The sequence below is a fragment of the Fukomys damarensis genome, unplaced genomic scaffold, assembly GCF_012274545.1.
Source record: "Fukomys damarensis isolate Sample0158 unplaced genomic scaffold, DMR_v1.0_HiC HiC_scaffold_16, whole genome shotgun sequence".
Classification (NCBI taxonomy): Eukaryota; Metazoa; Chordata; class Mammalia; order Rodentia; family Bathyergidae; genus Fukomys; species Fukomys damarensis.
Genome location: NW_022900928.1, coordinates 18,112,907 through 18,136,520, shown reverse-complemented (window position 1 = coordinate 18,136,520; position 23,614 = coordinate 18,112,907). Strand labels below are relative to the sequence as shown.

General features: G+C 49.4%; 1 protein-coding gene and 1 pseudogene across 1 annotated transcript in view; both read right to left on the bottom strand.

Moving 5' to 3' along the window:
- Nucleotides 1-334: 334 nt before the first annotated feature.
- On the bottom strand, nt 335-957 carry LOC104856152 (annotated as a pseudogene).
- A 694-nt stretch (nt 958-1,651) lies between these two features.
- Galnt18 (polypeptide N-acetylgalactosaminyltransferase 18) overlaps nt 1,652-23,614 on the bottom strand; it is a 328,098-nt gene continuing 306,135 nt past the window's right edge. The window contains exons 10-11 of the mRNA XM_010615263.1: nt 15,595-15,759; nt 1,652-2,041 (exon numbers count right to left, since the gene is read on the bottom strand). Of these exons, the coding sequence (XP_010613565.1) occupies nt 1,895-2,041; nt 15,595-15,759 (312 nt within the window). The 3' untranslated portion in view covers nt 1,652-1,894. The remainder of the gene's footprint in view (nt 2,042-15,594; nt 15,760-23,614) is intronic.

The following is a 23,614-nucleotide window of genomic DNA, read 5'->3' as shown; positions in this document are numbered from 1 at the left end:
AGTGGGTCTTGGGCACATGAACTTGGGGACTATATTTTGTCTCTTGCCCTTCCCTCTCTGGCTCTTTCTCTCTCTGTCCTGGCTTCCTTGACGTGATAAGCTTTCCTCTGCCACATGCTCCCACCATGCTTCTGTTTTACCATCGGCCTGGAAACAGTGGTGCTGGCTGACTGTGGAACCTCTGAAACTGTGAACTAAACTACTCACTCCTTTAAATTGTTTTTCCTCGGGTATTTTGTCACAGCAACTGAAAGCTGGCTAATACAGGACTGGTGTTCTTAAAAAAAAAAAAACAAGCTCTGCCAAGTTTTATTACTGAAAAGCTTTGCATGGTTTATTTTTCTCCAGTCTGTTCTGGTATGCTTCTGATGATATCAGAATCACCTGGATCAATGAACACTAATGTACATACTCTGTAGTATCTCCCACATGCTGTGCCCAGTTCTATATTATTGTCACTGTAGTGATGGACACCAGTTTTGGCCAACAGGGCATAATACTCTACTTCAGATTTCCTCAAAGCTGGGCGGTTTTTGGTGGGGATGACTGATTTCACTTTTGCCTATCTGATCATCTTCAGTGTCTGCTTGTACCCCAGCATGTACTTTTATTTTCACTTTTCATAACAAGTTGGAGCCTAGAGTTGGTGGACTCCAGAGATTTTTTTTCATCTTCTTTGTGGCCACCATTTTCCTGCTATAGGTGTGGGACAGCCCCCAACCAAAAGCAGCTGCCAAGATGGCTGGGGGGCAAGAAAGCAGGACTAGTGTTCTTTTAAAGATAGGAAACTTAGACTTGAGAAGCAGACACTTACAGAGGTAAAACTATGTGAAGACACAGGCAGAAATGAGCAACTAATAGCCAAGGAGTGTCTGAGTCTACCAGGAGCTGCTAGAGAAGAATGGAACAGTTTCTCTTACATACCCAAGGAGGAACCAACCTTTTTAACGCCTTCATTTTGGACTCCTGGCCTTGAAAGGTGTGAAATAATAATTTTCTGTTGTTTAAACCACCCTGTGTGAGACACTTTGTTATTGCAGCCACAGGAAACAAACAAACCACAATTCATGGAAGGAGCCAAGCTGATCTCTGCAACTGGACAGAAGCAAGTGTCACCACTTAGGGGGCTGGGCAGCGACAGCTGAAGAGGTGAGGGAGGTGATTCTCGGTGATGTCAGGAGAGGGCAGTATAGCCAGAAGCCCAGCAAGCAACACTCCTTAGGCCACACAGCACAGGAAAAGGGAGCCGAGGCGGTTGATGTCAGGAGAGGGCAGTATAGCCAGAAGCCCAGCAAGCAACACTCCTTAGGCCACACAGCACAGGAAAAGGGAGATCCGAGGCTGTTGTTCAGGGAGGAACTCACAGTATGTGGCAGACAGGCAGGACCTTACCTCTGGGTTGGGATCTGAGTTCTTGTGCCCTGCTCACTGCCTTGGGCCTCACAAAGCAGGCTGGCACCTTGCACAACAAGCTCTCGCTGTTTGCAAGGGTTTAAAGCCTCCTGTCACCGGGACATGGAAAGAGAAGGGCAAAGAAGAATACATCTTTGGCTACTGGAACTCCAACTCTGGAGGAACCAGGCATGGGTCTCCACCGGGCAGCAAATGATCACAAAAGTTCTTTCTTAATCAATTGTATTTTATTGTCAGTTATAAATATTTTCCATTTGTCCCCTATTTACAGTTGCAAAATAGTTTATGACATTATACCTTCACCCACCGTTCAGCATCTTTCTATAAACTTCATGAAAATTGAATAGGAAATAAAAAGCTCTTCGGGGGCCCACTAACCTGGTTTCCCCAGACTCCAAACAACCCTGGGAGGACAGCAGGAGACCGTTGTGGCAGGTGCTACACAGTAGCAAAGTGGTGGGGGGCGGTGGCTCTGGATGGGTCAGGAGGCCAGGCTCCTCAGGACATTGGTGATGCTCCAATGCTGGCCCGAGCACTTCTGCAGCACCAGCTGGAAGCCAAACTCCGCATCACTGTTCTCCTGCAGCTCCAGGCAGCGCTTGGACTTGCGGTTCTGGATGAGGCCTCCCTAGAGCCAAGGCGGAAAGTGGGTCAGAGGCACTGAGATATCTCAGCGAGATTCAGGGAGCACAGGGGCTTGGAGGGGCTGGAAATATCTGTGCAGCTTGGGGACCAGCTTTCTCATGGAACTTAGCCTGCCCAGCTCTGATGTAATTCCTCCTGACGACTGACCATGTGCTGCAGTTTCCTCACAGTAACCTGGTTCTTTACGAGGACAAAGGCTTCCTTGCTGCAGCCTATCTACCTGGCCGGGCTCATTGCACGAGCTCTGCTGTTGGCTTGGGGGTCCTTTTCCGGGCTTCCAAAGCAGGATGAATCACAGCCATGCCCAAAACCCAGCCTTGCTCTGTTACCTCCAGGAAGCTTTCTGTACCTCCTCCCCATGATGCTACCTGATCTCCTCCAGCCCATCCCCCTGGCTTGGCACTTTTCCTTGTGTGCCTTTTGCTCACAGTGGGGACTGCACTGTGAGAAAAGGAGATACTAAACCTCTTCTATAAAGACGTTATCCCAGTTGGCCTCAACCATCCCCATGGCAACCACTGGCATCAGAAGAGAACATAAGACATGGCTTTCACAACTACTCAGGAAACTGGCAGTTATCTACTACAGTTGCACACATGTCCTCCGTGCCCAACAATGCTATGCTTAGTGTGATATCTAACCAGAACATGTGCACCAAAGACAGGCACTTGATGAGTACAACTCAAACATCCATCAAAAGTACACTGCATAAATGAATCATGGTATGATTTTACAATGGAATATTATACAGCAAGGTAGTGCTACACTCAATAACAACAAATTTCACAAACACAGTGTTGAGAAAAATCAGACAAAAGAATATATACTTGAGTCTATTCATATAGATTTCCTAAACAGGCAAACTAAAACCATAACCTTAAAGTCAAGATGGTGATCTCCCTCTGGAGAGGAGGGAGACTGAGGATTGGCAGGAGACAACGTGGGGAGGGTTCTGCAGTGTGGGTAGTGGGTCAATTTCCTGACCTCGGTGCTGGTTACCTAGGCATTTGTTTTGTTTTATATCATTGAATTGAATCTGCATTTTGTACATATTTCTGTATGTATGTGGTTACTCTTCAGTTAAAAAACAAAACCAAAAACACAGCTTGCTCAAAAGGAAGTTTGAGAGTGGATGGATGAAGGAGGCAGGGGATGGAGTGCTGGGGTTACAGGGGTGCTGGGTGTGCGTGTGAGTATGGGGAGGGGCTACGGGAGTGGTGTGGGTGGGATGGTTAGCAGATCACACAAACCCCTCCAGAGGCAGCCCTGTGGACAAAGTAGGGGACCTCTGCCTGCACCCTATGCTCCAGGCCCTGCCCAAGGAGAGCAGTGACTCACTGTCCCCAACAGCAGAGACACTTCAGAAGGGGAGACTGAGGCAGTGCACCCCTAGGACCACAGCTACACCTACCAGTGCAGGCTCAGCCAGGGCAGAGCAGGTGCACGGGAGATAAGGCTCTGATAGGCCTGGAGCTCCCATGTTGCAGAGAGCTGGCAGGCCAGGTCTTTCCCTTATCTGCAGTCTGAATGGTCTCTGCTCTCACCCAGCCCTGCCTGGTGCCCGCAGGGAGGGCACTCGGCCACTCAGCCTTCCTAACTGGCTGCTCCACCTTGGAACTCTCCCTGCGGGTCAGGCCACTGCTCCTTCTTAAGAGGACCCATGAGCATACTCTCTTGGCCCTCCAATGGCCCTGTCCTACCAGACGAGGCTGTGAGCAGAGCTCAGACAGGGCACCGACGCTAGCCCAGGCCCCTATGTCACATGATCTGTTGGACTCCAGGTGTGAGGCAGAAAGGGCTGAGGGCTGAACAGGATGCCCAAGTTGTGGCTTCTCCTCAGGGTGTCGGCTGTGAGGTCCCGAGCAAGCCTCTCCCCTCTCACTTCATTATCTGTAGGGCCTCAGGATACTTTCTGTCCCGATTTCCTGATGATGGACAGAGACAGATGGGAAACCCAGAAATCAGCTATAAACCTGCAAATGGATGTGGGGAGTTCACAGCATCAACAGCAGAAGGGAGGTGGCTTCAGCAAAAGTGCACAGCACACAGAAGGCTGGACTATCGCCCTACCCACTCCGCTGAAGATTCTGCCGGCTCAGCACATCCTCAGGGCCCGGGCCAGACTCGCCTGCAGCAAGGTTGCTTCACAGCCTTTGGGTCCCTGGAGCTTGGAGAAACTTGTTCAAAACAGAGGAGGCCATGGCCCCTGCTTCCCCACAAGCCACTCAGGCTTCTTACTCAGCCAGCTGTGCCTGCCAAGGCGAAAAGAGGAGGAGGAGGAACAAAGGTCTCTGAGAAGTACAGTGTCCTTCAGAGACTCAAGGCTGACATTTCCCAGGCCCTCCGAAGTCCCCCTGCTCTCAGCACCCTAGAGACAGGAAATACGTGATCCTGGAGCACACACATCCAGTGTGGCCTCCTGGAAGGATGTGAAAGAATGGATCAAGGCCAAGAACAGGGCTGGGGGCTGAGGGAAGGGACCCAGCTCAGCGAGAATGCCTGGGCCTGCTGGGGAGGGCAGTGTACCAGGTGAAGAGGGCTCCCTCCCAGAGCTGAGAGAGGAGCAGCTTCTGGAACAGGCCCAGAAGCCCCGGGGGACTCCTTGGGGCCATGTGTGGGACACAGAGGAAAGAGCTAGATCCCTTGGGTGCTTGAGCTGGCACTGGCCACCAGAACTGTCATCCTCCTCAGACCTCCACTTCCCTCCCCCCCTCGCTCTGGAAATTCTAGAGCTGCAAAGAAGCCTTCCTTTCCTCCTTGCACTGCACCCCTGGCAAGCTCGGCACCCTCAGGAGCAGCCTGGTGTTGTTCCTCGTGGCACCTCTACCAATGGGACGCTTGCCCTGGAGATGAGTACGACAGTGGCTGGCGCTTGCTTACCATTTGTCTAGGTCTGGGCCAAGTGCTTTCCCAGCCCAGTCCCACGCATGCCTCAAAAACACTGAGAGGTGGAGGTGATAAGAGCCCTTATTTTACGGAACTGGGGAGTGAGATCTAGAAAGGCTGGGAGTCTTGCCCGATGGCCCCATGGCCAGTAAGTGGTAGAGCCAGGCTCGGAGCCTTGGGCGACTTCATCCCCCAGGTGCCCCTCAGTAGGATAAGTGGCCAGCCCTACACCACCATTTATCCCCCCATGCCTGTCTCAGAGGAAGTGAGCTAGACTGAGGGGACAGCTTAGTAAGCTTCTGGGGCTCCAGGAGGCCCACTACCTTGGAGGGACAAGATTCATTCATCCTTCCATCCATGTGGCAAGTATTTAATGTGTGTGCCAGGCACAGGCTATGCTGCTGCCAGGCAGAGGTGACGGTACAGGAAAAGGTCTGCTTTTGTGGAGCACGTACTCTAGAAGGAGAGCAGGCAATAAATTCCATAGCATGCTACAGGATAATAAAGCTGCGCACAAAACTGTGGAGCTGGGACAGATTCTGGGGTGCTGGGAGCAGGGGCAGGAAGTGGTTATAAGAGGGGCAGAGAGAGTCTCCATCAAAGGCAAGAGCTGAGCAGAGACACGGCGGGGGAGAGGAGGGAGCCCAGGGGCTAGCTGCGGAGTCCTTTGTCCTGACCCAAAGCTGCCTTGCCCGTGGCAGGCCTGGATACTCAGGGAATTGAGGGAGGTGAGTGCATGAGGGAAGCGAGAAAGTCTGAAAGGCGGGAGTGTGGCCAGCAGTGCGGCCTTGGGAATCTTTGAGCAGACTTTAGCTGTTCATCTGAGTGACAGGTATCATTGTTGAGATCTAAAATACCTGCGCAGTCTCACGTGTTTGGAAGGTGATTCTGTCATGGGGCGTTCTACTTAGCAGTGGATTCATCCATTCTCAAGTTCAGTTACCTGGACATGCGGTTAGGAGGTGGGCTTGGAGGGAGGTGGGTCACTGGGGACAAGACCTGGAAGGGTGCATTCTTGTCCCCAGCTCCTTCCCTTTCTCTGCTTCCTGGTCACCACACAGTGAAGAGATTGCCTTGCCTGGTCCTTCTACCATGCAGTTTCTGCCTTGGAGCCATTCAACCACAGACTGAAACCAAAAGCCAAAATGAATCTTCCTTCCTCTAAGTTGTGGGTGTCAGGTATTTTGTCCCAGGGATAGGTTAAGTGGCTGAAACACAGGGCTGGGGATTGCGGGTCTGATGGATACGTCAGCCATATCACCCTGGGTGCTCCATCAGGCTAGAAGGTGGAGAGAGCAAGGAGTACGAGCACCTGTTAGGGACTCGCACCCTAACCCCAGGTCCATGGGCTGGATGCAGAGCCCTCTGTGAGAGCACTGTCAGAGGCTTTACCCGTCCAGTCATCTACATTATTTGTGTAATACTTACAACTACAGGATCTGGAAACACACAATACTTTTAATTAAAGAATTTAAATAAGGGCAATTAAACCTGGCAGGAGAGAAGCTGCAGCACACCGAGAGCTTAATTGGAGAGGAAACCAAATTAAATATGGAAACGGCAGTTGAAAGAAATCAAAAGCTGAATGTATAGAATGAACAAGGCTGATAATAATTCCTTGAGCTGGGCTCCCAGCCTCCAGCCTCACTCTTCCTCCTTCTGGGCCCCTCTGGAGCAGTGACTGCAAAGGGCCTGAGCAGAACACAGAACTCTTCCTTGCCTTAGCATGGGGGCTTTGGTCTTCTCAGTTGTACTCTGGGGCACCCAGTTTGTGTCTCAGTGTAGGTACATGCAATCCATGGTTCATGTGCCCCTTGGGCATGGAGGAGCAGATCTTGATTACACAATCAAGAACCCCTGCCTCAGTTTCCCCAAGGATGTGTCAGTGGCAGCTAGATGTGGACCAGCTAACACCAAAGCAGCCCAAAGCAGCCCCTTTCCTCCTGGGGACACAGGCTGGGTAGATGGCTCTGAGAGTCAGCGTCACCTGGGGGTTTGAGAAGCTGTATACCACTGTCCTCCTTTTTGATTCCAGAGGACCGGAAGGAGGCCCCCAAATGTGCCCTTTAAAGTTCCCTGGCACAGTTGCACAGGTGGCACTGGGCCAGGAAGCCCTCAGAGGACTACGTGGGAGCTGTGCCCTCCTTCAGCAAGGTGTGGGCCAGCTCGGGCCTCCCCCGGGCACTCCTCCAGGGTATCTGGGCTGAGCATGGCTGGTCTCACTGTTGCAGGGGTCACTCATGTCCTGAAACCTCGCTGTGCACACTTTTCTGCTTGTGTCAGGGCGCCTGCTCCACCTTGCCCACTAATTAATTTTCTGCAGCAAGCAGCCCTGTGGGTCTCTGGCTTTAAGCTTTATGAGCTCAGAAGTCCGGGTTAAGTAGTTAATGATTAGTAATCAAATACCTCAAAGCATGGGTGGGATGGTAAGGCTAGTTAAAGAGAGCCCCAAGATGAAGTCTTTTTGTAGGGTATTTTCCTGTATTATGAATATTCAGCCCCCAATTTGTTCCGTAAGCACTTTGGTGTTTTCTTTCTTTCTTTCTTTTTTTTTTTTTGGTACCAGGGATTGAACTCCGGTCCTTGCGCTTGCAAGGCAGGCCTCCAAACCGCTGAGCTAAATCCCTGGCCCCTGATGTTTTCTTTCTTAAAGGGAACTCATTGTACCTGAGTGAGAATCTGTGTGAGACACGCTATGCGGGAGAGTCCATTATAGAGGTGGGGTAATTCCAGCACCAAGTGCCAAAGGACAGGTGGATAAGAGACAGCAAGGTGGCCTGGGGTGCAGGGATCGAGCCAGTTCACTCACACCAGAGACTGGCTTAGCAGGGAGACCCCAGTCCCACACTCCCACTACACCAAAGTGGCTTCCTCAAGGCAACACAAAGCCCCCCATAGTATAGTGGTTTAAAGCAAGGTTTCCAGAGGTCAAATTCCCAGGTGAAGTTACTTAACCTGTCTGTGCCTCAGTTCCTCATCCGTGAAATGGTGATGATTTTAGTAAGGACTGTGTAGTGCTGTTGTGGTTATTAAGTAATATTTATAGAGCAGAGTAGTGCCTGGCACTTAGTAAACACCTTATACAAGCTTGATAAATGCAATTTGAAATCTCATTCACCTCTGGGTGGTGGGAGTGGAGCCATTACACCTGGTCCTGTCCCTGATCCCTATGGGATGAGGAGGATGAGGTTGATGATGATGATGATGATGAGGAGGAGGAGGAGGAGGAACAGGAAGAGGAGGAAGTGCCGACTACCATAAACTACAAATAAGTAAGAAAATATCCAGGACCTAAACAAAGCTTTGTCGGGCTCTTGAAATGGGACAGTTCCACATGTGCCTTGCAATTTGAAATCTCATTCACCTCTGGGTGGTGGGAGTGGAGCCATTACACCTGGTCCTGTCCCTGATCCCTGTGGGATGAGGAGGATGAGGATGATGATGATAAGGAGGAGGAGGACGAGGAGGAGGAACAGGAAGAGGAGGAAGTGCTGACTACCATAAACTACAAATAAGTAAGAAAATATCCAGGACCTAAACAAAGCTTTGTCGAATCTCATTCACCTCTGGGTGGTGGGAGTGGAGCCATTACACCTGGTCCTGTCCCTGATCCCTGTGGGATGAGGAGGATGAGGATGATGATGATAAGGAGGAGGAGGACGAGGAGGAGGAACAGGAAGAGGAGGAAGTGCTGACTACCATAAACTACAAATAAGTAAGAAAATATCCAGGACCTAAACAAAGCTTTGTCGGGCCCTTGAAATGGGACAGTTCCACATGTGCCCCTTCCTCTGATATGAAAATGAAAAGCTGTTTTATCTCAGAGCCAGAATGAAAAATTCAATTATAGCCTTTTCTTTCCAGCACAAAAGGTTCTTGAAGTCGGACTTGTTAATGGCACCTGGGGACCGGAGCAGGGCAAAGTCAGAGACTTCTCTCCTTGTGTGTTGCAGAATGCTTTGGCAGGATTAATGGTCTCCTCAGGAAATGTGCACTGTAAATAGTTTTGTTTTTGAGTGGGTTACTCATCTTGCATCAAATTATTAAATTAGACCCCACAAGGCAGAGCCAACTGTCCCTTAAAGTCAGGCCTGACTCGGGGCTCTGCCGTCTGCAGGCAACCTCCTCACACCCTCAAAAACTCTTCTTTCCTGGCACTGAGCAGACATCTCTGTTGCTATCTTTGATGGTCCTTATTTGGAAAATGCACATTTCTTGAAGTCGGACTTGTTAATGGCACCTGGGGACCGGAGCAGGGCAAAGTCAGAGACTTCTCCTCTCCTTGTGTGTTGCAGAATGCTTTGGCAGGATTAATGGTCTCCTCGGGAAATGTGCGCTGTAAATAGGTTTGTTTTTGAGTGGGTTACTCATCTTGCATCAAATTATCAAATTAGACCCCACAAGGCAGAGCCAACTGTCCCTTAAAGTCAGGCCTGGCTCTGGGCTCTGCCGTCTTCAGGCAACCTCCTCACACCCTCAAAAGCTCTTCTTTCCTGGCACTGAGCAGACACCTCTGTTGCTATCTTTGATGGTCCTTATTTGGAAAATGCACTAATGCCCTGAGAGTGAAGCAGGCATGGGCCTGGGATACGAGGACTGCCTTGTATGACCTTGGACTCCAGCGGGTCTTACTGGCATTTCCACCAAAGAGCCCGGAGACCAGAGTTGGGGACAGCACAAAACACATTCCGAATACCCTGATGTTTCTTCAGATCCTCTTGTTTTTTTAAAAAATATTCATATAAATTTGTACTCACGGCATACAACATGCATATCTGTGCAGCATAAAATATTTCTACTTCCTTCCCTAAATCTGAAGTTATAAGAAATGCATGTTTAGATTTTTCTTCTTTTCTTCTTTTTCTTTTTTGTCACAGTGAGCATGCACGCCTCTGAAGACAATCAGTGAGGGTAGGGTTTTGTCTCTGGTCTTCCTACAAATCTAACTTGAGATCTGGCACATGGGAGGCCTTTAATAAAGATTAGTGAAAGTTAAGCTGGACCCCTTCGCTTGATCAACAGCACGCAGGGTGCCTCCTCTGTTTTAAGCTTTCCATTTGGTGGTGGAGATTCCCGAAGTGTGAGGACAAGAGCCCACCCTCCAGGGTACTGGATGACTGACGAGAGGGGCAGAGGATGAAAGAGTGTAAGGGATTCCATGAAGTGCAAGGAAGACGCCCCCCACACAAAGAGCTCAGCTCATCCTCGAGTTCGTGGTGCTTTGTATTCAGGCAGGGCCAATGTAACTTCTAGATGGGGGGAAACACGTTTCCAGGGAGCTTAGAATTAACACAAGTTTAGAACTGACAAGTCCTTAAAACCACCTGGTCCGCTCTTTCAGCGCTATGGAGCCTCTGATAGTTGCTGATAATCCCTGAGCTCTCTCCTTTCCCAAACCACCCATTCCATGGACAACTCTAACAACAAGGCAACTCTGTAAATCACCCTTGCTTTTCCCTCTCTAGTCCTCCCCGTGAGATGCACAATCAAGCTTTGTGGACCTGGCACAACAGAGTAGACCTGCAGAGACTTGAAGGCAGAGCTCGAAGCCTCCTGAGGTCTTTCTGGTCTTTGACAGGCTCTATGCCTTCCATCAGGCATTCAAATGTACAGACAGACTGTGAAGGAGCTAGAGCTGGGAGGACAGTCATGATAGCAAAAACCTTCATAGGGAAAGAGTCCTGTCAGTGACCTAGTAAAGAGAGGATTCCAGCATTTGCTTAACTGTTCAAAGTCATGGGGTGGTCCAGATTGAGGGTAGTCTCCTTACTACTGAGGGGCCCTCCATTGCTTGCTCATGCTGTCCTGCTAGGAAGAACATCTTCTGTAATGACCTAAATCTGCTTCCTCCTTATCTGTCCACTGGCCCCAAGGTCACTGATCAGATGCTACTTTTACTAACACCACATCAACTCATCCCAGAATCCCCAAGATCCCGAGTATGAAGGAACTCTCAGAAAATTGAAAGATATACTTAATGCATATGCACTTATAATCCCAGGAGTCAATCTGGAAATTCTTTAATGGACAGGGAGTTAGAAAAGTGATGGAAAGCAACGTCTATCACGTCTCATACTGATGAGGTTTCACCGTGTGCTGATGTGGGGAACATTGGCTATTTAAATATAGGTATGTTGGTTTAGGGGGACAACTCTGATGATCACCTGGGGGTGATGTAGTGATGGAAAGCAACGTCTATCACGTCTCATACTGATGAGGTTTCACCGTGTGCTGATGTGGGAAACATTGGCTATTTAAATATAGGTATGTTGTTTAGGGGGACAACTCTGATGATCACCTGGGGGTGATTCTGGATTAACAACTCCCAGCTGCCATGGCATACTCCATTGCTAAACCCAATAGAACACTGAAATGTCTCTCAAAGTGCTTCTCTAGGCCCTGCCTGGCCTCCTGTGCCATGGCTTGCAGGTTTCCCCTGAGATGAGGCCTCATGGAGAGCAGCAAAACCGTGGCAAGAGACATGTGTGAGTGGAGATCACATCTTGAGGCAGGAAGCCAGAGCATGGCTCAGGGCTCAGGCTCTCTCTTTTGCAACAACTCGCTCTCAGGAGAACTAACTCAGGGTCCCATGAGCTGATACCAGCACCATCACCTTGAACTTCCAGAACTATATATAAATGACCTGTTTTTTTCTAACTACCCAGCCCCAGGTATTTCATTACAATAACAAAAAAAAAAAAAAAAAAAAAAAAAAAAGAAAGGACCAATGCAGAATTACTATTTAAGAACCTCCCTAGTCATGCCCTTTTCTTTAAGACAGAGTCCAAACTTCTTGGCATTAACAGGCTCCATCACCTCCTCCCACATGGCTCTTGGGCTCCTCTCCCCCCGCCTCATCACAAACCTATGCTCACTGGAGTACTTCTCAAACACACTCTGCTCTTCCATGTCTTCATCCAGGCAGCACCTCTGCTTGGGATGATCTTTCCCTTTCCCTTTCCTCTGCCCTGCAACAATCTTTATAACTTTCAAGATCTAGATCAAACGAGCCACTCATGTGAGAAGCCGTGCTTGAACTGCACAGACAGAGCCTGTCACCGGTCACTGGTCATCCTGCACTCCCAGAACTCTGCACACCTCCTGCTTCTGCTCTCATCTGGTGGTTTTGTTGTGTTTACATGCCCATGCGTTCCTGGAGGGCAGAGGCTGCGTCTGATTCATATCTATATCCCCCCTGCTAAAACCCTGTGCTCAATAAATGTTTGATGAATGACTAAAGGAAAGAATGTTCATCATCAGAAAATTGCTCATCAGAGCCCTGCACATCAGTGTTGCCAAGAGATGTTTTCATCAAACGTGGCTTCTAGAGTCAGCGCATAAGGTTGCCCTGGTGCAGCCTAAAACACTGGCAATTCAGAAGAGCTCGCAGGGGTTAGAGGAAAGGCGTTTTATTTGTTAAACAGAAAAATCAGAGTAGGAGATGGAACACTGAGATATGCAAATGCTTATCTTTTTTTTTTCTTAGAAGAACCTAGCAGAGTCACACTAGATTATTTTGAAATTAATTCAGTCTGAGTGTCTGTGGAGCTTAAATTTGGTCCCCAGGAGAGCAAATAATGCATAATGTGAAACCAGAAAGGAAGTTTGAAATGTACCTGGTGAAAGGCCCTTCTAGCCCAGCTTCTGCAGCAGAATATTCCAGTTGGTAGGCTCCCTGTGATTTTGGAAAAACTAAGACCCATTGCAAGGAAATTAGCCCAAGCACAAGACTTTAATCATTTAAGAGATTCCAGGCTACCTCCAGCCCTGTCAGCAGTGACTCCTCATCAATGAGAGCTTGAGGATGATCCCACGTTGCCTGATCAATATTGGTAATTTTGCATTAAGCAAAAATTGCACATATGTTAATTATTAAATATCAGAGGAGAGTGACTGCCCTGGGTTTGCGAATGGGGAATTTAGAAGTTACTTCCAAATAGTTTCCTTTGGTAGAAGGATCAAAGATGTGGCTGCCAAGGCACTCTGGGAGTTCTAATGAGACATATGCTAAAGGACCCCAAACTGCCCAGGCTCCAAAGTGCCACTCACTTTGAACAGGCGTCCTGTGCGGTGGCCCTGAGATGAGGGAAGGATTTAGGGGTGTCTTTGCCTCCAGGCTGAGGTTCACAGGCAGCTCGATTTCCCTGCTGACTGCAAGGCCTCTGGAGGGGGCTGGACACTGCCTCCCACAAGAACACTCCTATCTGGGAGACCCAGTCCGCTCAGCTCAGGCACTTGTTTGGGCTATGACTTCCTATGGCTATTCTAGGATGGACCGGAGGCCACCACCCTCCTACCTCAGAGCCTGACCTGAGCAGTGGCTTTGGGGATCAGGATCCAAGGTCATGGAGAAAGTGAGGAGAGAATGGCTAAACTTTCAAACATTTCTGTCCCTATTAAGTCTTCATCTTGTCTCTTTCGCTTTCTGGAATCTTTTCTTCTGATTATGCTTCACCATCCTCACCAGAGAGGGCTTTCGAAAGCTCAGACCTGAACACGCCCTGGAACTGCACATCCTCACCTCCTATGCAGCCAAGTCCACCATTTTCTGTGGCCTCTATGCTCGACCGTTCCAGAATCTTCTCTGGCTGCTCCCTGCCATGCCTTCCAGGATCTGGCCACACCTGTTTGGGTGCCCTGAGGTTTGATGTCTTTTCTGTTTCCTTTCCCTGGGGCACCCTTTGCTCATCTGATGGAACAAGATCCTACACACTCTGCTCCATCATGAGTGCCTGAGAAGCCACCGGCCTTGCCCCATCCATCCCATCACTATCAACCCCTTCCTGGGGTTTACTGTCCCTGGGGGAAGCTGGATCCCAGGGCTCAGCAGGCCTGGTGGAAGGCAGCAAGGAGCGGTGCCCACAGCAGACCCTGACAGGACTCCCTGTAGACCTTGCAGTCTCAGGTCGGAACCCCATGTCCCCTGGCGAAGTCAGCCCTGCCCATCCCCCTGGGTCTGGGGTATCCCATCCTCTCCTTGTACCCACATTCTGCAAACCTATTCCGAACCAGGCCGGAGCCAGGAAGCCACAGCCACTCCTCCAAGCACACAGTCCTCTATTCATGTCCCCCAGCCTCCTGTGTCTCAGTGGGAAGGAGGAAAAGGGGAATGTAATCTTGTACCCTTCCTGGCCAGAAATGTGACGGGAAAGTCACAAGACCCCTTCCGGGCATAGTATGGGTCAGCAACAGGCTGTGGATAGGGAACCTGGGGTTTAACATAAGAGGGAGGTGGGAGGAAGCCACATGCCAGCCTCTCACAGCTCAGCTTGACCCTTCCTCCAGGGCCTCTTTCCAACGGCCTCCAACGGTTAAACATATCAAATGGAAATTGAGATGCTGCATGAACAGTAACCAACAGGAGCACCTTGGGCAGCCTGCTTATCCTCTCTGTGCCTCAGTTTCCTTCTCTGTAAATGTAGAGTAATGGTATCAATCACACACAGTTATGAGGATTAAATAAGCCAATACATGCCAAGGTTCTAGCCTCTGGTTCCCAGTAAGTAGGAACATTAGCTGCTGTCTCACTGGGATAGAGCCTTAAAGTTGTAACACATGTCCAAGGCCCCTCCTGCAGTATCAGGAGTGACAAGTCCCTGTACACCGTCCCCTGTCACTACCACCCCTGACCTCATCTTACAGGGCCAGGCAGGACTCAGAGCCGCCAGCATGCCCTCTCTCTGCCTGAGAAGTGTTCCCTTGGCGCCCTTGCTCCTTCCTTCGTCTGCTTTCCTGGTTTTACAAAGTGCTGCCCTGGGCTCTGGCTCCTGCTCTCTAACTAGCTCCTAAATCTGTGACCTTGACTTATATTTGTTGCTTAGTATTGAGCTTCCCCACCCAGGTGGGGCCTGAGAGAGGAGCTCTCTAAGGCCTGTGGTTCCCCTACCCAGGCCACAGGTCAAAGGTACCCGTGCCGTGGAGTATGATGCAACTGGGGCTCCCCTTTCTAATTCCTACCTGAGGGGAGTGTGCTGACACCAGGGCTGCCATGGAGGTGTAGCCGGCTTGCAGAGCTCCTTGCAACAGCCTTGAGTCAGGGCCTCTGCCAACTGGTCCCACGAGTCCCCAGTTTCTCCCTGACATCCCTGACAGCACCCACTGTGTGCAGCCCCTCAGGCAGCGAAGAGCTCCCTAGCCTCTTGTGATAAGCACTTCAGCCATACCACCTGGGAGGTTGGCATTCCTGGAGACGGATCCTAATGGAGGAGGAGATTCTCTGGGACTGGGGAAGGCAAAGGTTTTCCTTCAGGCTGGGCATCTAGGTCGTTGGGAATGACTTTATGATGGGGAAATAGGTGGCCAAGAGCAAGTATGGGCCCTGGGCTGATGGAAACTTAATAAAGTAATGCTCTATGGTTGCTAATGTGGGGTCAGTCTTCCCAAGTAGCTCCAAGACACACCCCTGCTAGGAACCCTCGTCCCTACAGTGACCCCATACTGGGGGCTGCGTGGGGAGCTACAGAACAGAGACCCAGGCTTCTGCGCCTGTGACACCGGACTTCCTCTGTGAGAAGGTCCTTGTGTAGCAAGCATGTTAAGGTTTAAAGACAGAGAGACCCGAGTTCAAATCCCAGCTTTGCCTTTTAATGTGTGCTTTGGGCAGATATCTCTCTCCTTGGAGCCCCAGTTTCCAGGTTCTGGGGCTCTTACCTGAGAGAACTGCCAGTGGAGCTTCATCCTCTTGGTTTTGGCGTAACTGCACTCGATGAGTCGAGGCCGGCTGTTGACATCCACCAGGCACCGATTGTCATCGTCATCCACCGTGGGGCTCAGGACGCCCACGTGGATCAGCTGACTGCTTGTGTAGTACACGTTCTGGGGGTGGAGGGAAGGAGAAAGAAAGAGGTTAATGCCATTGCTCAGAGATGGCAGGGTGTATGGTGACAGTCATCAGGCAGCCGGCAAAGAGGTCACAGTTAGAGACGACCTTAGATTTTTTACATCCAGTGAGTGGCCTTCATATCTATTAGCATAGCATTTGGTCCATGTGTATAACTAAAACAATAATTTTGAGAAATAAAACTTAGGCTTACTATATGCAACACACTCTGATATTTTCTATTCCGTTCTTTCATTGTAAAACACTGGCCACAACCTTTTAAATTGATCTCACCACCTGAGGTTTAGAAAGCGCTTCTTGAATCCATTATGTACAGACTTGCTGACTTCCTCCATTGGTATTTTGTGCCAGACACTACATTTGGCCGAGAGACACAGAGAAAAAAGGCCTGGGCCATGCCTCCAGAGAGCACAGGGTCTTGTGGGATGGGAGATAAGGAACACAGAATTTCCATCCCTACTGAGGCTGTGGGTAGCCTGTGCTGGCAAGCTTTTCCTTAAAGGGACAGATAGCAAGTAGTTTTGGCATTGAGGGTATGCTGGGAGGGTGTTAGACTCAATCCACCTCCAGATTCAGTGATCCTCAAGGAGGACAATGGACCTAGCACATAGCTGCCTGCATAGCAATGTTTATTACAGTGAAGGAACACATAGCAAACCAGAAAAAGGAAAACATACACAGAGAAAAGTCTGGGGAACTAGACACAAGCCTCCAAAGTCCATTCCCAGTGAAGTCACTCAGGAAATGCTCGATCCCCAACACAAGTTGAGTGGGTCAACTTGATTGGATTAAGAAACCCCTAGGACTGTGGTGGTGAACTTGAAGCACTGGCTGTTTGTTATAACTGAAAGCTCTAAGAGGTCCACTATCACTGCCCTGGGAGATTGGTAAAGCATACTTTGGGTGTATCTGGATGGGTCACGGAGAAATGACTGTACGTACTATAAATAGTCCCTGGCTCCTTTCCTCTCTGATATTGTCCTCCCATTCTACCCCTGACCACTAGGAGCCATCATCTTTGTTCCACCACACCCTTCCACCATAATATTTCTGCCTTGGATCCAGGTGAGTACAGAATGAATCCCCTGATACCATGAGCCAAAGTAAACTCTCCCCTTTAAGGTAGAGGTGTCAGTATTATGTCCTTGCACTGGGACTAATGTATCAACCGAGGCCATGCTGTAGCCACACTTCAGTGTGGCTCTGGAAGGACAGTAGTCAGGCCTGCTATGTGGATGGTTATGCAGAGGGCTATGCAGTCTCTGACACCTTAACTCTTGTTGTAGCATGAACACACCCACCAATGATGCACAGACAAATGGCTGTGTTCTGAAGACACTTTATTTATAAAAGCGGGCTATTTCATGGGCTGTAGTCTAGTCTTGGTCTAGAGGAAATCCACATGACCCTGGATCTTCAAAGTTTTCTGTAACTTCTCTCAAAGGGTGCTACAGAGTTCTGTGAGCTCTGTGCCTCAAATTGCTAGAGGAATTGACATGCTGTCCTCTCCCTTCCCATGACTAGGCCCCCTTAGGCAAACAGATATCACTTTTTCATGCTCTAGCTTGGAATTCAGCATGGTCCTTCTAGTTACTTTGACCTATTCAAGTGCTCTCGCTGGCAAAAAATGAGAAAGTGAAGTACTTTGTTTTAATAAAAGAGGGTGGCTAACAAATGCTTTTTAAACATGCATGCAGGGCACAGTAGGGACTGAGCAAGTAAGGAGGGCAAGGGGTGGTTCTTCAATGGACGTGTTCTTTTGTCTGGAGCTGGACGGTAGGCAGGGTCACCCGTTAGTCCCAGGAAGTGTCTCAGCCAGTGCATCACTCAAGGTCTCAACAGGAAACAAGGGGCACACTCTAGGAGGGTGGAACGAAGCACCATTTTTCAAGGCACAGGTAAGGTGTCAGGGAACTACAGGGAGAGTATTGCTCCCTGGAGATGACAACGAAGCTCTTATCACTCCTAGGCCCGGAGGGATGAGAAGAGAGAAGTTCTGTAGAGAGGGCTACCTTGAGAGGAGGGTTGGGGGACACATATCCCAACTTTACCCTCCCCAGCTACTCTGATTTGCCGGGCCAGCCTATTTATCAAACCCATCTAGAGCCAGAGAGCATGGAGACCCACTGAAATGTTCCAGTAAGTCTGCCTCCTAGGATGGAGACAAATGTAGAAAGTATACCTGAAGGGAACAAGTGGAAGGCATCAGCATAGCTCAGATGGACATGTTGAGGTCATCTTACAATTTTTTCAGGTTCGGTGGATCTGTGGCTATTGACATCAAAATTACAAGAGTGACTTTACTCATTCCATAACAGATCTGAAAGACCATAATGACCAAAGTTCCGAGCAGAGGCCAAAAACACAATGTCCAGCTCAAGGTGGAAATATGACCTTAACAGAGAGGCCTTCAAATCTACAGGGGAGAAGAGCTGCGTTTCTGATTGTTATCCTGAGACTGTTCATTATGTGGCCTGGACTTTCAGGTCATAACTAAGGAAAACTTATGAACTGCTGTGGCTTACAGTTTACTGAAGCTGAAGAAGAAATTGCTACCTCTTAGAGTTTAGGAAAATCAATAGTAGTGAACTTAGGCATTCCATCCATCCATCCATCCATCCATCAATTCATCCATCCATCCATCCATTCCAATAGTCACAAGCTGGGTTCTAGAGATATTGAGATGAGAAAGCTATAGGTCATGTCCTAGAGAAGCCATAGCCAAGCTGGAGAAACCACCACCACATCTGGGAAAAATTTCCCTAATTACATAGTGAAAAATATCCCTATTTTCTCCACGTACTTTGCACCCTTGAAAATAGAAATGAAATTCACTACTTTCAAAAAGCATTCCCTGAACTTGTGAAGGTGCGGGACCTTGCTTCAAAAGGTGCACATGTGCTCATGCCCTTGGACTGGGTGCCCCACAATCTCATTAAGTCAGTGTGGCTCTTATGCCTCTTGCAGGTCAGGACCTAGATTCTCTGAGACTCAGGAGCACAGGCTTCAAGACAAGGACAGCCAGGGACCAATCACTTCCATTCCCTTCTCATTCCTGGCCATCAGCTCCTGGTACTTGTCTCCAGGGGGTGCTTCACAAGTAGCCACCTAGGTGATAGCTGAAATCAGTTTTATCCACTTAGCTGCTCTGAAGTGCTTGGAGAGATGCTCGGAGAGACATGTGTACACTTACTATCTGGCACAGCTGTCACCGAGCTGTTTGTTGCTCTAGAGTCCAGGAAATCAAAACAGGGACAGACAGTTGTTTGTTATTTAAAAGCAAACAACAAAGTGAATCCTGACTGGCGTACCCATAAAGTCAGCAGATCAGAGAGAGATTCCGCAAAGATGCTTCTCCCAAGTCCCCGCTTGGATCTCTCAGAAATCCAGTTGTGTATCTAATCAGTAAATGAGCTGAACACAAAACAAGGGGAAATAGCCTATGTGCGATGTCCCACTCTTGAAGCCCGCAGATCTAGCACACACAGTGGGGCTCTGCTGTGGCCCTCAATGGTGGGGAGGGGCAGTTTTGCCCACCAGGGCATATTTGGGTTCCAGGAGACATATTTGGTTGTCTTTACAGGAGAGAGGGTTACTACTCGCATCTAGCAGGCAGAGGTCGGGTGTGCTGTTCCACATCCTACTGCATAGGGCAGCACCCCTCAGCCAAATGTCAGTGGTGCCATTGCCGAGAACCTCTGACTTAGACTGCTAATAAACATTGCTGCAATACCTTTAGTTCTTACTGTGTGCCAGGCAGGAAGTGACTTACATGCTCTGTCTCATGAAATCCTGATAATAACTCTGTGAGCCAGGTGCAGGTTGAGTATCTATCTGAAGTGCTTGGGATCAGAAGTGTTTCGGATTTCAGATTTTGGAATCTTGGTGGATATATACATAATGAGTTAACATGGAGATGGGACCCAAGTCTATGCACAAAATTCATTTATGTGTCACATACACCTTTGACACACAGCCTAAAGGTAATTTTGTGCAAGATTTTTACTCTGCCTAAGCTTTGACTGCAGCTTGTCATATGAGGTCATGTGTGGAATTTTCCACTTGGTGGCTTTATGCGGGTGCTCAAAAAGTTGTATACTTTGAAGTATTTTGGAAGTTTAACATTAGGGATGGTCAACCTACATTTATTTCTACTATTCCCCATCTTGTACATGAGGAAACTGAGGCACAGAGAAATTAAGTAATGTGTCCAAAGTCACACAGTTAGTGAGCAGCAAGTGTGGTTCAATCTGAGGTGTGTGAGCCCGGAGCCTACCTCCCCTGCAGTCCCTCTGCCCCAGGGAGAAGGCAGTCTGTGGGGCACAGAGAAATTAAGTAATGTGTCCAAAGTCACACAGTTAGTGAGCAGCAAGTGTGGTTCAATCTGAGGTGTGTGAGCCCGGAGCCTACCTCCCCTGCAGTCCCTCTGCCCCAGGGAGAAGGCAGGATGGGGAGAGGGAGAGCCAGGGAGCTGGCCGGGGCCTGCATAAAGAAAACCCAGGGCGTGCGGGGCCCTAAAGGCCTGTGGTAAAGATGCCCCAAGTGCTGAGACAACAGCAACCCTCCTGTAAAAGGGCTGAGGCAGCTGTTGTGCTGTCTCTGGATGTTTTACAAACCCCAGGGGCACAGAAACGACATCAGACCCCTCTGCTCCTCCTCCGCTGGCTGCGGAATGATGGATTCAGCTCATTCCCATTCAGTCCCATCCGGCTCAGCAGGGCTGCAAACTAGATCAGCAGCATCTCATTCTGATGCTTGCTAGAGAAAGAAAAAAATCACCTGCGACTGCAAGAACGAACACATCTATATCTTGAGTCAGGCCAGTGGCAACATTTCCTCTCCTCCAGGCCAGGGCCAGGAGCCGGGAGGAAAAGTTCAGCTGCGCAGCCAGCCGCAGAGCCCACAGTGCTCTGGTCACACATTCCCACCATCAGGGCCACAGAACCAGGACAAAGAAGCCAGGGGCAGGGGAGGTTCCCATTGCTTAGCTATCCCCTCACCCCAGGACAAGAGTCCCAGCCTGCAGGGTGCTGATGGAGCTGGTGTGACCTCAGCAGCCCTTTCATCTTAGTAGCATGCAGGGCCCTGCCTCCCTGCCTTCCGCAGATGCACCCGTCACACATATCAGTCTGCACCTCACCGAAAGGAACTCTGCCACTGCGGTGGAAGGGAGCATCTTTCAGAAAACTGCACCACAGGCCCTCTGCTAGGTACTTTCTATGCCCATGGTCACCTCCTCTTTGTGAGGATGAGGAAACCGAGGCAAGGGCTAAAGTGCACAGGTACACATCTCCTCTCCCCTCTCTGCCTGAGGGACCTTCTCTAGGCTAAGGTCTTTGAAGTTCCGGCCACAGGGCCCTCCCCGAAGCCAGCAGCCCCTTCCTGAGGATCCCCCATTCCTCAGCAGAGCTGTCCCTCTGCCTGGCTTCAGCCCTGGCTCCACCTCCACTCCATCCAGACCTCAGGGAGGCTGGCTTAGGCACTGAGCTTGGCTTCCCACAGCCACCTGAACTCATCTCCTCAGGGCCAACCACGGCACTGGCAGGGCCACACTGCCAGCTGCTCGCACTGTGCCCTGACGCCACTGTGGCTGGAGTCCTAGGGCTCTTAGTCCCACCCAACTTCAGCAGATCTTCTTGTGGCTTTCTTACCCTTGGCTTTTTAAATTTTTTTTGTCTCATTGAGTTTATTGGTACATTTTAGGTACACAGTACAGTTACATTCATCATTGGGATCTTGTACCTTTACATAACAGGTCTTGGTTCTCATTTTCTCCCCTTACCCCTGCCCTCCCTTCATCCCCTCCTCCCTTCCCTATTTACAAATCCTTTATTTCCATTTTTGAATTTTCTCATGTTTTTTCTTTTCCCTTATTTCCTTTCCCCTACCCTTCCTGCTTCCACTACACCTTTAGCCCTTTTCTTTCTATTTCACATTGTCAATTATACCATTAGGATCTTATGTACAATTGTAGTTTTTCATACCAGAGAAACTATTCAGTATTTACATATGTGTGACTTATTTATTTCACGTAAGAGTACAACCTCAATATCCATCCATTTTCCTATGGATGACTCTAATTTCTCATTCTTTATGGCTGCCACCTGCCTTACCCTTGGCTTTTAGAGAATATTTAGTTTGAACAAAAGGTTACAAAGACTTCTTTAAAATGCTTTGCTCTAGACACTGGGCATCCCTCCAGGAGGACATCAAGGTTCAGCGAAGCTTCCTTAGCTTCTACTCCACCAAGCAGAGTCTGGAGACCTCTGGATGAGAAGCTGAAACCTGCTGCCTGCAACCTCCACCAGGCCCACTTCCTTGTTGTACTCTTTCATAGGTCGGTTATCCCCTCTGCTACCCAGGCCGCTACATCCACATCACACTTAGCCTCTATGGAAGTCTGGACCCTCACCGAGCTGAACAGAGGCTGGGAGGAAGGAACCGTGGCCCGGGGAAAGGGAGGGGAGTAGCCTCTCCCAGACAAAGCAGAGATGTGGAGCACACAATGGGATTAAGTTGCTGAACAGCATAAAGCTTCGGAGGAGCAACTGAAGGAAGGACTCATTCTCTTCCCAACAGTGTGTGTGCACCCTGAAGTAGCTGTTTTGTCTGCATTACTTGGTGTTTCCTTAGCAACACTGGTGGGCTGCGGAGTGGATGCCCTTGGAAAATGAGGTATCTTGGAGACTTTTACAAACACCGTTTCCCCAAGTCTCTGGCATGGGGTGGCAGTGGTGGTGTTTGGCTGAAGTTGTCCTCAGCGTGGAGAGTGGGAGGAGGGTGGAGAGGGGAGAGCCACCATGGAGCACTTCCTAGGAAGCTCTAGAAGCCACCGCAGGGAGGACACAACTGTGCTTGCCTAGTCTTTACATGAGGAGGGACCAGACAAACCAGGATCCTTACGATGGCTGAAGAGACAGCTAAATTGTGGGCTGCATCACGGGAGAGAAGCAAGATCTGAGAGCAAATGAAATGCAGGGGGCTGCAGCAACCACAAGGGCAAGCTTCTTAATGCAATCAAGCTAAGGGTCCCCTCCTGGCGGTACTACACCAGCATCCACTGGAGAGCACTAAAACCCATAAAGCACTCACCGTCTTGGGGTTGGGACTAGGTGCAGAGATTTATTCCAGGGGATTCTAACATACAGCCAAGGTTGAAAAATAGCTGCATTAAGACTATGGGCAGCCTAGGAAGAAAATGAAAGGGTGGCATTTGTGACCTTCTGGATGATATCCCCATTGTAGGGAAAATCTTGGTCTTTGTCTGCAGAGGTGTTTCTTTTAAGACTCTAAGAAGGATGACCAAGACAGTGTTTCTCAAAGTTTGATCCTAGCACCACACAAGAGCTGGTTAGAAATGCGTGTGTTTTGAGCCCAATCTCAGACCCGAGGAATTAAAAATCCTCAGAGTGGGGCTCAGACACTTCTGCTTCAATGAAGCCTCCTGGGAAGTCTGACGTGTGCAAATGTTTGAGAACCATTTGTCTAGGAAGAAGGTGGCCTGTTGGGACACAAGGAACATGGACTTCCAAGTCAGGGTGGCCTCCAGGGTTTTCATTTGACATCTCCACCTCTTACTTCCTAGCCGGGAAGCCACTCTGAGCCTCAGTTTCCTGACCTGAAAACTTCAACTGGTGTGAAGATTAAAACACTGATAACCCAGCTGGGGGTTTGGCTCAGTGGCTCCATCGACTGCCTTGTAAGCTCAAGGGCCCGAGTTCGATCCCCAGTACCAAAAAACAAAACAAAGCAAAACAACAACAACAACAACAACAAAACACTGATAACCCCTAATCTGGCCACGGAGACCGTCTGGCAGGGACAAGTCAG